This window comes from Abrus precatorius, unplaced genomic scaffold, assembly GCF_003935025.1.
Source record: "Abrus precatorius isolate BTA unplaced genomic scaffold, Abrus_2018 Scaffold2, whole genome shotgun sequence".
In the NCBI taxonomy this organism is placed as follows: domain Eukaryota; kingdom Viridiplantae; phylum Streptophyta; class Magnoliopsida; order Fabales; family Fabaceae; genus Abrus; species Abrus precatorius.
In genome coordinates, this window is record NW_020874362.1 from 28210661 (window position 1) to 28223608 (window position 12948).

General features: G+C 30.5%; 2 protein-coding genes across 3 annotated transcripts; one reads left to right on the forward strand and one right to left on the reverse strand.

Moving 5' to 3' along the window:
* Window positions 1-6361, reverse strand: LOC113857550 (serine/threonine-protein kinase GRIK1-like). 2 transcript variants are annotated; one of them, XM_027489561.1, is made up of 13 exons: window positions 5986-6361; window positions 5640-5813; window positions 5164-5541; window positions 4467-4541; window positions 4333-4377; window positions 4095-4169; window positions 3712-3799; window positions 3444-3568; window positions 3123-3218; window positions 1061-1127; window positions 846-961; window positions 645-723; window positions 1-563 (listed from the first exon to the last, which is right to left on the reverse strand). In XM_027489561.1, exons 3-13 carry the CDS (start codon window positions 5482-5484, stop codon window positions 418-420), a joined length of 1233 nt encoding a protein of 410 aa, XP_027345362.1. In that variant the 5' UTR covers window positions 5485-5541; window positions 5640-5813; window positions 5986-6361; the 3' UTR covers window positions 1-417. The 2 variants fall into 2 exon arrangements, with proteins under 2 accessions (XP_027345362.1, XP_027345361.1); XM_027489560.1 differs by having other exon boundaries at window positions 263-563; window positions 1070-1127; window positions 5986-6322.
* Window positions 6362-10347: 3986 nt separating this feature from the next.
* LOC113860110 lies at window positions 10348-12160 on the forward strand. The gene is made up of 2 exons (XM_027492762.1): window positions 10348-10774; window positions 11421-12160. Exons 1-2 carry the CDS (start codon window positions 10348-10350, stop codon window positions 12158-12160), a joined length of 1167 nt encoding a protein of 388 aa, XP_027348563.1.
* The last annotated feature ends 788 nt before the right edge of the window (window positions 12161-12948 follow it).

Genomic DNA, 12948 nt, shown 5'->3' on the forward strand with positions numbered 1-12948 from the left:
ACTAAAATTTCTCTAATCAAATGGCTTAAAATTGCAATTCAAAGTACAAATATAAAAACATGCTTCTGCCAGCTCATGATGATCCCAAACAAAATATATCCCTCATTTGTCTGTTTCTGTGGATTAAACAGAAAGGTGAGGTACATGCAAAGAAGGAAAAACTAGATGCAAAGAAAATCCAAATAGAAAGATACTAGACCTCTACTAGACACCAAATTGTTCCACATAAAAATAAACTATTTTCTAACTTTGATACATATCATGCCTATGAGCCATAATTTCTTAAATTTTAAGATTACTTCAAGACCTGCTTCTACGATCATACCGTACCAGCAGAGAGTCTAACGGGGAAAAATAATATCTGAACTTTTCCACTGTACACAAACAAATTTGCTAAATAATTTAGTTCAGTATAGGTCAAGCAAGCACATTGCTCTCATCATTGTCTTCAATCCCCAAGCTCTTCCTTTTGCACCAACAAAGGTACTCAGGAATTGGCCCATCATCTCCAATAACCCAGCTATCTTCCGCAACATCACCCAAAGTCAACCTTACTCTTGGATCTGCAGATTTCAACTTTTAATTGGGCATTAACAGGGAAAATTTAGTCATTTGGTATGAGAAGAATGCTTAATGTCATATACCTTTGAAAAGTAATCCTTCTATTAAGTTCTTCAGTCGCGGATTCATATCATTTGGGAGTACTAAAGGATTATTGACTATCTGGATCAGGAAGAAATCAGCATGATGAGATAGCGATATAGGCTGAAAACTAGTAAACATGAAAGGCCAGGTATACTATCTGGTGAAAAAGTTAGGAGTGTTTATGTGTGCGTATTTCTTACTTTGTCATAGGTATCTTGAAGTGTGTCTCCAAGAAAAGGATATTCACCCAATATCATACAGTATAAAGTAACCCCTACTGCCCATGTGTCTGCAGCTTTACCATGATAGGTAAGACCTAAATACATAACAGAATAACAAAAAAAACATCAGTGTGAACCAGTACTTCCAACTCCCCAGCAGCAGTAGCTTACAATCTTGAAAAGAAAACAGCAACCTAAAATACATTCTGGTGCTGTGAAAACCGGAGTTCCAGGTGATCGCCGAAGCTCATCATTATCATCCTGCAAAATGAATCCATTAAAAGTTTGTTGGAAAAGTTAGGAAGAATAGTACAGATTAGGATAAGATCTGAATTTTCCAATTCAGATCAGATTTCTAGATTATGAAAGGCCAAGAGAAATGATGCTTGTGACAAAGAAGCAAGGGCAAGAACCATCAAGTACACAGAACAATGGTTTTTAGGAATATAATAATTTCTTTCAATGTTATGCATTCAAGCAGTTTTTGGTTGACGGTTCATGCTATTGGAAACTATGACCCACACAAAGGTTCCAAGCTTTTGAGTTGAGAATTCCTCACCTCCTTTCCTTTAAAAGGAATTGGACTACACAAGAAGTGTTAAAGAACCCAAGAAAGAAAGGGTAAACCATGAATGTTCAATTATGTCATATGCATTAACAGATAAGAACAAGATCTTGATATTTATGTTGTATGTGTTTAATAGATATTATATATTCTTATATATAACTTAAACTAATTTAGCTTTTGTTTTCTATTGTTATTATCTTGCATGTTAAAACCATGACATTTGATAATTAATTAAAAATATCTTCAATTTCGGGTTTTTTTATTTTATTTTTGAGCATTTATGTATGTGCAATATAAACTACGTAATTGTATCTCAAAACTTTAGTATAGTAGTAATTCCACATCCCGATATATCTGCTACAGTGATTTGGGGTTGACCATTACACATCCTATTTGAAATTGTTAACTATGGTTACAGGCCACTCCTCTGTTCTAGCATGCATAACAACACAGCTCATTGATCTCTAACTCTATTCTCTTCTTGTATAGAGGTCTTTGTTCTTCAGTATTATTTTTCTAGTCTTCTGTTCTTTCTTAACACTTCAAGCCTGCATGAATAGTCTACACTCATGTATTTCATGTTCTATTATCAATTCCATCTTTTTTACTTCCCTTCTATATTCTCATTTTTCTTGGCATCTATACCATCATCCACTCAACCACAACCATGTTGCTGCTATTGTTACTTCTTAGACTTGTTAATTAATAACTTAGATTGAGATGGTTGTGTGTTCAGAATAAGATTAAGATCTTTGATTATTAATCATGAAGGTCTTTATTCTTGGGTAATTTTTTATTTTTGAGAATTTGTATGCATAAATTATTGATCTGTATCCATAATCTTTGGGTTTGGGATAATGGTCATCCTGTTGTGTGTTTACAATCAACCACTCTGCTCTGCAATCCGATATTGATAACTATGCATGCTCCAAGATGACAAAAAGAAATGAATTGCATGCTCCATAGGAGTTCCTAAGTTAACACTCGTGTAATGTCAGCAACATCTATACCAAGAAGTGTACATGAACTATGTTAACAAATTAAGCAAAAATGTATTATATAACTGACAGTTGAGAATGGATTAATCATTTAGGAAAAATCACAAGTTCTGATGTCTTGAACCTCACACTCAAATTAGCTAATTTCTGTCATTGCAACTTCTGATGGAAAATTAAGGTATTAAGTTATGGTCATGGTCTTCGCAAGAGTGGAATCAGAATCACAAGAATTTACAAAAATTAAAAGGGAAAAGGTTAGGGGAGGGGGATGCCCTCTTACAAACAAGGTTTGGATCAATAGTGGGGTGACCTTAGAAACAGCCTCCCACTGCCCCTGGATCATTGGTGCATGATTCCAATATAATCCCACATCAATATTTTTAATGAGGGTCCATGATATAGCTCAATGAAGCAAAGTTAACAAGATAGGAGGTTTCTTTTAAAAGTCATTATTAACTTTAATTTCAACTGACAGAATGTTATCAGCTTTCATAGTTTCATATTTTTCAAATAATCACATTTCAAACTTCACACATGGTGTGCAATCGTATTTCAGTTTTCACGTAGAAAAAGTCTCCCATGTTGCAGTTGAAGAAACACTAATGTCCAAGTATACTCACCAGGCTAGGATATTTTTCATTTCAACTTTCAAGTAATCAAATTTATATTTGGTCTCAGTAATTACATTACCTCAAAAGCTTGGCTGACACTGAAATCTCCTATCTTCACTGTACCATGACGAGTAATCAACAGATTATCTGGTTTAATATCCCCATGTACTATATTCTGCTTCTCCATAAATAAATAAACAATCACTAACACTATCAAACTATTTTAAACATATTCATAAATGACAGTATGAACATCTAACATAAATGATGTCATTTTACAAGTTTTTTTTCCTTTTTGTTTAGAATAAATATCATCATTTATTTTTATTGGTATACAGAAAATTGTGTGTGTGTGTGTGAGAGAGAGAGAGAGAGAGAAAGATTGGTACAGAAATGTTACATGAGCATGGAGATATCTTAATCCAGAAACTATATCACGCAAGTATCTCCTAGCAGTCTCTTCACCTAAGCCACAAGTGGGACCCGAACCCTCACAAACCCACTTGCCTTCCACATATTCAAGTACTGTATAAGAAAATCAGCAGTCAAGCATAGCACTTCAAAGATATTCTACAGTAGAAACATAAGGCTCAAAAACACAGAAAATATAGTGGTAGCAGTCATTCGCTAAATAACAAAACCAAGAAGAGTAAACTAGTCATCAGTACCCATGTAGAAGCGATCTGACTCCGGGTCATCAATCACCTCAATGAGATTCACTATATTCGGATGTTCCAGCATTTTCATAATGAGAACCTGAATAAAAAAGTATTTTCCTTTTAACATAATGCAGGGACAGTGGCACAACAGCTAAAAAATCAAAAGTAAGCAAACATTGTATATAATATAAATGCACAAACCAGGAAGAAAAAAAAAACTGTAAAACCTATACAAAAGAATTTTCTTTCTCAAAATGGGAGGCACAAATTTGTCAAAGGAAGAACATGTCTACTTTCCCAAAGGGACCTAATTGCTATTGCACAAACAGAATCAAAAATAAAAATAGATGCTACAAGAAGAGTACCCATAAAGTGACAGGTATGAAATATACCTCACGTAGTACATCAGTCATGGCAGTTTCTGAGGGTGCAACTCGAAGCTTCAGTAAATGAGACTTATGAAAGGCCTTCAATTCAAAAGATTTTCAGCTCAATAAATGACCAACTGCACTATTATCTTGGTAACTATTGTAATATAAATTACTCAATACAGCCCTGTAAAAAAAACCATGCCCATATGACCATGTTTCCTACAGTAATCTGTCGACCCACACCAAAATGTTTCCTTACCTTAATTGCATAATGCTTTCCATCAACAGAGCTTCGATAAAGAGCCTGTCATGCACATAAGGAAAGAGGCTCAGGAAAACTGTTTTCCTTGAGAGACAGGATAAGCAGTTAAGTATTATGAATACTATGCTTACCACTTTCCCGTAGCTACCAGAACCAATCTTATATTCACGAATATACTCATTTATCATCTTGTTTCCATTTTCATCCTGAAAGAGCAATAAAAGTTCAATAAGGCCTCTGACAGAAAAGATATTAACTACAATAGAGAATCATTTCCTGAATACAAGTAAACATTCAGATGGGAACAGACCCGTGACTTTTAATTGTGTGTTTGAGTCGTATATATAATTCATTGCAAGATTAATACCCTTGATATAAACTCTGAAAATTTATGGTTACAATTGAGGAAACAGAGATCAAAACACCAAAATGACAACAATGACCAAAAACATTTCAAATAATCAGCCACAACTTCATGTATATCACAAAAGAAGATGCATACAGCATATAGGATATAAAAATTCAACCCAATTTTCCTTTGACACACAGAATTCCATTAAAAGTGATAAATGTTTCTTTTGTATTTAAATTAAGAGTTAATTATGATATATTGTCAGTATAAAGATTTTTATACTATCAATCAATTAAAAATCACTGAAGATATGACTTCTGCAGACACAATGAGTTCTTTTTTCACCAGTAATATACTCAAGATCATTCAATGTATGAAAACCACTAACCAACCTAGTCTTAATGTTAGACTATACATCAAAATTGAAAATTAAGCTTACAGCAAAAGCTATAAAGTTACTCCAACAAAATATGTACCTCTCTGCGAACAACTTTGTGAGTCTCCTTAACGGGAAACTGCCTACAAATCATGCCATTCTCTACTCTCATGTTCAAAATTTCTTCCGATTTCTTGGGACGGGTTTTTTCCTCACTGTCATCTCCGCTAGTGGTATTGGCGTCGTCATTATTATACAAGTGCTCTTCATCTTCAATGTCGTCATCCAACAACAGCTCCTGGGAGAGATTATTGTTGATAGCAGGCTTAGACCTTTGACTTTGACGGCTCAGTCTCCTAATGAACCCAAAGCAATTACAGCACTCCATTGCTTTGGCAAAAGAAAGAGCCTTATTGAACATCTGAAGCTTTGACCTTAAAGGTGATTGATGTATCTCTCAGCCTAAAAACTTGAAAAACTGCAAAAGAACATTTTATTATGCCAACAATATAAAAAAAAATCTTCAAAATCTATAATCTTATCAAACGGATGAAACACTTAAGAGATGATTCTCACCTGATTTCAGAGGACAGAAGAGGGCTTCAAGCCCTACTCAACGTTGCTATTCTAACGGGTGCCATTCAGCTAGGTGGAGAACACGGCTAGAGATATAAAAACCACTACTACGATTCACACACAACATTGTGATGATAACTCCAGTTTATAACAATCGTAGCAGGTTTCGTTGACCTTTAGCATGAAAAAGGAACAGAGTAAGAAATTAACAAACAAAAAAAAGCCCTTTAATTAAAAACCTAAAAACCAAATGGGTAAGCATGGGAGAAAAAAAATTGATAAATTCACACACAACCTTCAAGGATATATGAAAATGACATATGCATTACAATGTTCATGAAGTTACCTCCTTTTGCGGGCGAGAATGACAAACTGGGATAGCCCTCTCACCCCAGCTCCAAAATACCCAGATTTCCAGCACGAATTGAGGGTCTTTCGGAGACCCAGAAACCCTGATTCGCAAATTCAATCGCCGGAAACAAAAATGAGAAAGGAATTGCAATTGAGGATCCTAATCGAGAAACCCTAGATGGAAGAGAATGGGGAAAATAAGTGAAGGGTTAGTGATGAAAAGTGGAAATTGGGATTGAGGGAGAGAAGTGAGTAGTGAAGAGAAGAGAGAAAGAGAAACAAAAATATGAATATTTGGGAACCGCAACCGAGGAAGAAGAAGTTGCCTTCACCCGTTTCGGGACCCAAAAGCCATTATTGTTACAGCAGTTGAAGAGTAATTTTAAGCATTCAAAGTATTTATTAAAAAATATTTATGAATATTTTTTTATCTTATATATTTAAATTAAAAATTTTGTTAACTTCAATTGAATGTAAGTATTTAAAAAAATATACTGTTATTATATTAAAATTATAATAAATATATTTTTTTAATAAAATTTTATTATTATTAATTATTTATTTTGATCTTAAAAATTAAAATTAATAAAATTTTTAAATTAATCATCATTAAAAAAAATATTAAATAATTTTATATTCTTAAAATAATAAATATTTTTTTTTATCAAACACTAGAGAGCTATTTAAAAGGTTTGCATAACAAATATAGCATAGCATAGTTTCATATTTATTACATTAAAAATATAATAAATATTTTTATTAAAAATTTATTATTATTAGTTACTTACATTTAAATTTAAATGTTGATATTAATATTTTTTTAATTTTAATTTGAGACTATAACATTTCTTATTTTTAAAATTGTGAATTTTTTAATTTATTTTATTTTTGTTTATTTTTAAATGTATATTAACAAAAATAATTAAAAACATTTTTAATTTTTAAAATTAAAAATTATTAATTTCATTTTAAAAAATATATTTTAAAGATTAAATCATGTTTAAACTTTATTTTACATTTATTTGGGCAATATATACAAAACAAAATTAGCTTTTTGTTTCTTTGATTTTTACTTAAATTTCAATTTAATTTATCAACTTTTTTTCTCCCAAGATAAAACCTTTAAGATTTATCTGAGATTCACTATTCTGATTGTTATAGAACCTAATAAAAATAACTCTCATAGTATTAATTATATTAATATCCAAAATGTGTCTTGTATTAAAATCAAATAATCAATATCTAACAAGTTTTAATACTTAATATTTTTGTTATTTTTATAATATTTAGTAAGATTTTATTAACTTTAATTCTTAAAATCAAAGATAAACAACTAATAATAGTAAAATTTTATTAGAAAGAAAAATATTTATTATATTTTTATAATTTTAATATACTAATTATATATTTTTTTATAAAAAAATTTATTTATAAATGTTTAAATTCAGTTCTAAAAATTGAGGTTAACAAAATACTATTTAATAAAAAGTTTAGACCATTATATGAAAATACATATTTTTATTAAAATGGAGTATTTTTAAATTAAATTTAAATATTTTTCATTGTTATTATTTTTTAAAATTATGATAAATATGTAGTCTAAACTAGTATAAAAATCATTTTTTTTAAGTTTTAAAAATATATTTTATAATTTCTTTTAAAATTTTCTTTTTTACAAAAAAATATTCAAGGAAATGAGCTCATTGAGGTTTGTACTTGTACAACAGAAGGATGGGAATTCATCATATTGGTCACTATTTTTCAATTAATTACAACTATCTGCAGTATAATTTGTAATTACATTCTACAACCATATATACGCAACATGATATTTAGTATTTGATCTGTAAATTTAAGTCAATGTTTTAGTATTGTTTGTTAGAACGTATTTTATATTTTTATAAAATGTTTTATATTTATAAAAAATATGGTTGATAGGAATTGAAATTTAAAATCAATAAGAGAAGATGATATTTTCAAAATAAAAATATTGATAGTAAATTAAGTTTGATAAAATGAGAATAAACTTGTTTCATAACATTTAAAAAATAAAAAATAAACTAATTTTAACTATTCATCGTGTCATATACTCATTTGTCCGTCGGCAAAGTTAACTTAATATTTGATAAATTATCTTTTTTAGGTTAACTTATAAATTAACTCATTTGATATTCTTATTTGAAGATTTTTTTTTCACTCTTTAGATGATCTTTTAAAAGCAATTTTTATGCTTCTAATTTTAAACAGTTTGCATATTCTGTGTTTTGTTTTTTCCTTTGTAAAAAGGAAGCATCTTTAGTTTACAAATTAACTTAAATTATTATAACTATAATAAAATATTATCATTTATTTAAGAATTACAATTAAAGATCCAACAAAGTTTAAGTTAGTGATGAAGAACAACAGAGAAAGCGCCGCCAAAGAGGGAAAAATTCCATATTATCATCTGGATGGGACGATAAACTGTGTTCATAAAGAACGATTTAGGTTAGATCACGTACAACAGTGGGTTTATGCTGGTGAAGTTAAAAAGTCTATGGAAATTTCAGTCTTTAAAATGATAACTTTAAGTTTAGCCATTTGCTGCTTAGTAGCGAAGATGACATGTATTACTGAGAAAATATTATATTAATAAATTTTTTTTAAAAAAAAATAACATCACAAAATTTAAAAAATTAAACAAATTTGATATTATTCGAGCAAAATCTTAGATTCTAGTTTTAGATAATTTATGTTTTAATCAAATTCAATACAATAATAAAATAAGAAGCTGCACTTGCATTTTTTTCATTTATTCGAATAAATATTTTTTAATTTATTTTAAATTCCTTTATAGTAAAATTTATAAAAAATTATTAAATAAATATTTAATTAAAATATGTCTCCTGTTACATCATTTATCACATTTCTCTTCTCTTCCTATTGAATATCAACGCTTCAATGTCTACCAAAGATCTCCTTACAGATGTCTACGAAGTACTACTTAAAAATTTTAAAAAGAAAATCGTCACTTTAATTTAATATTGTCTAGTGCTTAATTAATAAAAAAAATATTTTCATCCCAAACTTATTGGAATATACCTCAAATTTGTTTCTTCATTCAACCATTTTAGCAAAAGTTAATAAAATTATTTATTTAACTCACTAAATTTCAACTTAACAGTACTAAATGACACGCTATATCTAAAAAATATACGATGCGACTCTTAAGATCATAAATATTAAAATTTATCTCTTCTCACAAAGTCCTAAAGTGTTTATATTATCTTTTTATTTGTTGATGTTTATTCTTTAATTTTCATTATTAGTCCAATTGACAGTCAATATGTTAAACTCATGACATTTAATGTATATTAATGAGTTTATTAAGATAAAAATGTGATAATTTATTTAATAACTTAGGAATTAAAATAATTTTTTATTAAATTGAAAATACGTTAAACAAAATTAAAAAAAATTAAGGATTAAAGTGATAATTTAGTCAAAATTAAAGGGTGATTAAAGTGAAAATGATACGAAGCCAAATGCTTTTATCGATCTGTGCCGACTGAACCAACAAATAAGACGCAAAGGTTGTCGGCTTCACCTGTTGTGCCGTTGACTTCCATAAAGTAGTCGGAGCTGGATCTCTTCCCTTCATGCCATCAATCAAAGCTGCTTCTTCTCAACTCAAAACCCTATTAAAACTACAGCTAAATTGATTATTGATTATTGCTAACGTTCATCGAAACGTTTCCAATAAGTACTCTTAAGTCACCCTTAAACTACCTTTAATACGTGACACAATTGTGACCATGACGTTAACGTGTAGCTTAGTGTTGAAGCTCAGCCAAAAAAGAAAAATGAAAGTTTAATTTACCTTGACGCCATATGCTTGCATGCGTGCTTCCTTTGGCATCTAGGTGTTGAGGTGCTCAATTCTTGTGTCTATAATAATGAGCCTTTAATCTTCAATAAAAAGCCTTCCATTTGAATACTCCAGCGTCTTTTCTAGAGACTAGAGCCATAAAAGAACGTGCTACTCCATTCAAGATTTTCATAGGAGGAAACTGTTGGAACAGCTAGTAACTTAGTCAACAAATTTCGTTATTGGGGTATATTTAAAAATTCAGCATTGAATAGTCCACGATATATTACACTACTAAGCAACCACAAAGTTTTGAAGAGTTTAGAAAAAGGGTAGTAGCAAAGCTTAAGCCGAACTTCAAGGTCAATTTGCACGATAAATTCTCTATAAATATTCTCTTGCACTACTTCTATCTCAATCTATTTATCTTCTCATTCATTGAAGCAATTAATACTTGAAAAATAGTCATCAAAGCAAAGGTTGAAAACAATAGCATAATAGATAAGGGAAATGGGTGGAAGAAAGTGGAGCCTTATGGTGGCGTTGTTCATCTTACTCATTGCTATGGAAGCTGCCATTGCTCAAGGTCCTCAAGGAAATGGTAAAGGTAATGATCAAGGGAAGGGTAATGGTAATGGCAATGGCAATGGCAATGACAATGGGAAGGGAAAGGATAAGAAAGGAAGCAAGGAAAAGGATAAAGGAAAGAAAAAAGAGAAGAAGCCAAAGAAGGGTGATAATGAAGCATCGAATTATAAGAGCTTGTCACCTCTTCCATCGGGTCAAGAAAGAGGGTTCTGCGCACTAAACACTACGTGTAAGGGTACGACCATCGTGTGTCCACCCGAGTGCGCAATTAGGAAGCCTAAGAAAAACAAGAAGCAGAAGGCATGTTTCATCGATTGCTCTAACCCCAAATGTGAAGCCAAATGCAAGAGTAAGTTCCAAGGACTTTTATTCATTCTTATATTATTTTAAAATCAAATCATGCTATTAAAATTTTCTATTATATAAATATTTTGAAACTATACATAATAAAAATTAACAAACTATTATTTTTATTAAAGTTATAAAATTTAATAATATCTATAATTTTTTTAATAAAACTTACTATATATAAGTTTTTACTACATATAATTTTGCATAAGTTAAAAACATTATTATATAAATTATATTTTAAAATTTTAAATTAATCTAAAATTAATTAATATTTCATTTATTTACATTAAAATTATAAAAATATGTATTTTTAAAATGCATAAAATAAAAATACTTTAATTATATTTATTTTACATAAAGTTATTGATGATATAAAAATTAATATTTTTTTTTATCTTTCTCTATCTATATATAGAGTCCAGGAGTTTATAGAAGTTACTTTATAAATAAATCACTCTATTTTAAATAAATTGATAAAAATATTTATAAAAAATTAAATAAAATTTTTTAATATCTTAATTTTATTAAAACACTTGAGATGAAATTATTTAGCTTACAAAATAACTCAAGACAAACCCATAATCAAAGACTTTTCATAGTGAGAAGAGAGTTGAGCTCATGTTGAGTTTTTGTTTGTTTGGCAGCTAGAAAAGCCAACTGTGATGGGTATGGTGCACTGTGCTATGATCCTCGCTTTGTTGGCGGTGACGGCGTGATGTTCTACTTCCACGGTGCCAAAGGAGGAAACTTTGCCATTGTTTCTGATGATGAATTCCAAATCAATGCCCATTTCATTGGTACTAGACCACAAGGAAGGACTCGTGACTATACATGGGTGCAAGCACTTTCTGTCATGTTTGACGCGCACACTCTTGTTATTGCAGCCAATAGAGTATCTCACTGGGAGGACAGCGTTGACACTCTTACTATAAAGTGGGATGGTGAACTAGTCAACGTTCCAAAGGATGGAGAAGCTGAATGGAGGGTCAATGGTGATCAAAGAGAAGTGGTTGTGGAGAGAACTGATGAGACCAACAGTGTGACAGTGAGAGTTTCAGGTTTGGTTGAAATGGATATAACTGTTAGGCCTATTGGAGAAAAAGAAAACAAGGTTCACAATTACCAATTGCCACCAGATGATGCTTTTGCTCATTTGGAGACACAGTTCAAGTTTAAAAAAGATACTGATAATTTTGAAGGAGTTTTGGGTCAGACTTATAGGCCTGGCTATGTTAGCACTGTTAAGAAAAGTGTTCCTATGCCAATGATGGGTGGTGAGGACAAGTACCAAACTCTCTCTCTGTTTTCAACATCCTGCAATCGCTGCAGGTTCAAGAGGCCATCCGGGATTGCAAGCAGTGAAGGAGTAATTGCTCAGTATTGATATAATGAATAGTATAAGACATATTCTTCAAGATCAAGTTATTGACATTTTGCAATATTTCGGTTTCTTTGTATTGTTTCCAGACAAAAATAAGGGCCTAAAATGTTGCCCATGATTTTATTATTTTCGTAAAAAGTTAATAGTGTAATGTGTATTGAAGATGTGAAGAATCAGTTTTTTGAATCTTCTAAACCATGACCTACACTTTACTTATCCCACAATAAATGGATTATGGAGGCTCAATTTTTGCAAATAGGTTTCTCTATTTCTTGATAACAGTAGGACATATTAACAGGGTGAGTGTCTATCTATCCCTTGGTTGATTTTAGGTTGATATCTTCTTTGTCTACTGAATTCTCAAACTTCTAACACATTGCATCAGCAAGACTTTTCTCTTTCTTTCTATTGCAAGTAACAATATGCTGTTTCGTTTGACATTTATTTCCTGGTTTACTATTTTACTTTGGGTAATGAGGAAGCATCTTCAACTGAGTAAGGTGAAGGAAATTTATTGTAGTTCTAGATCAATTTAATCATATAGATATAGATTGTAGCGTGTTCTATCATTAATTAAAGATCGAATCAAGATTAGAATTGTGTACCCTAAAGAGGCATACATCTTTCATACCTCATTAGGAAATAGGATAAATAATTTTTTTATGGTAGAGTAAAGATCTCTCAATGGGCAATACATTAGTGGCCCAACCTATCACGAGTCATGCAAAACAAAAGCCCAATTGCAATGCTATCAACTTGTCGAGTCTATGATTAAACTAATAATATGGATA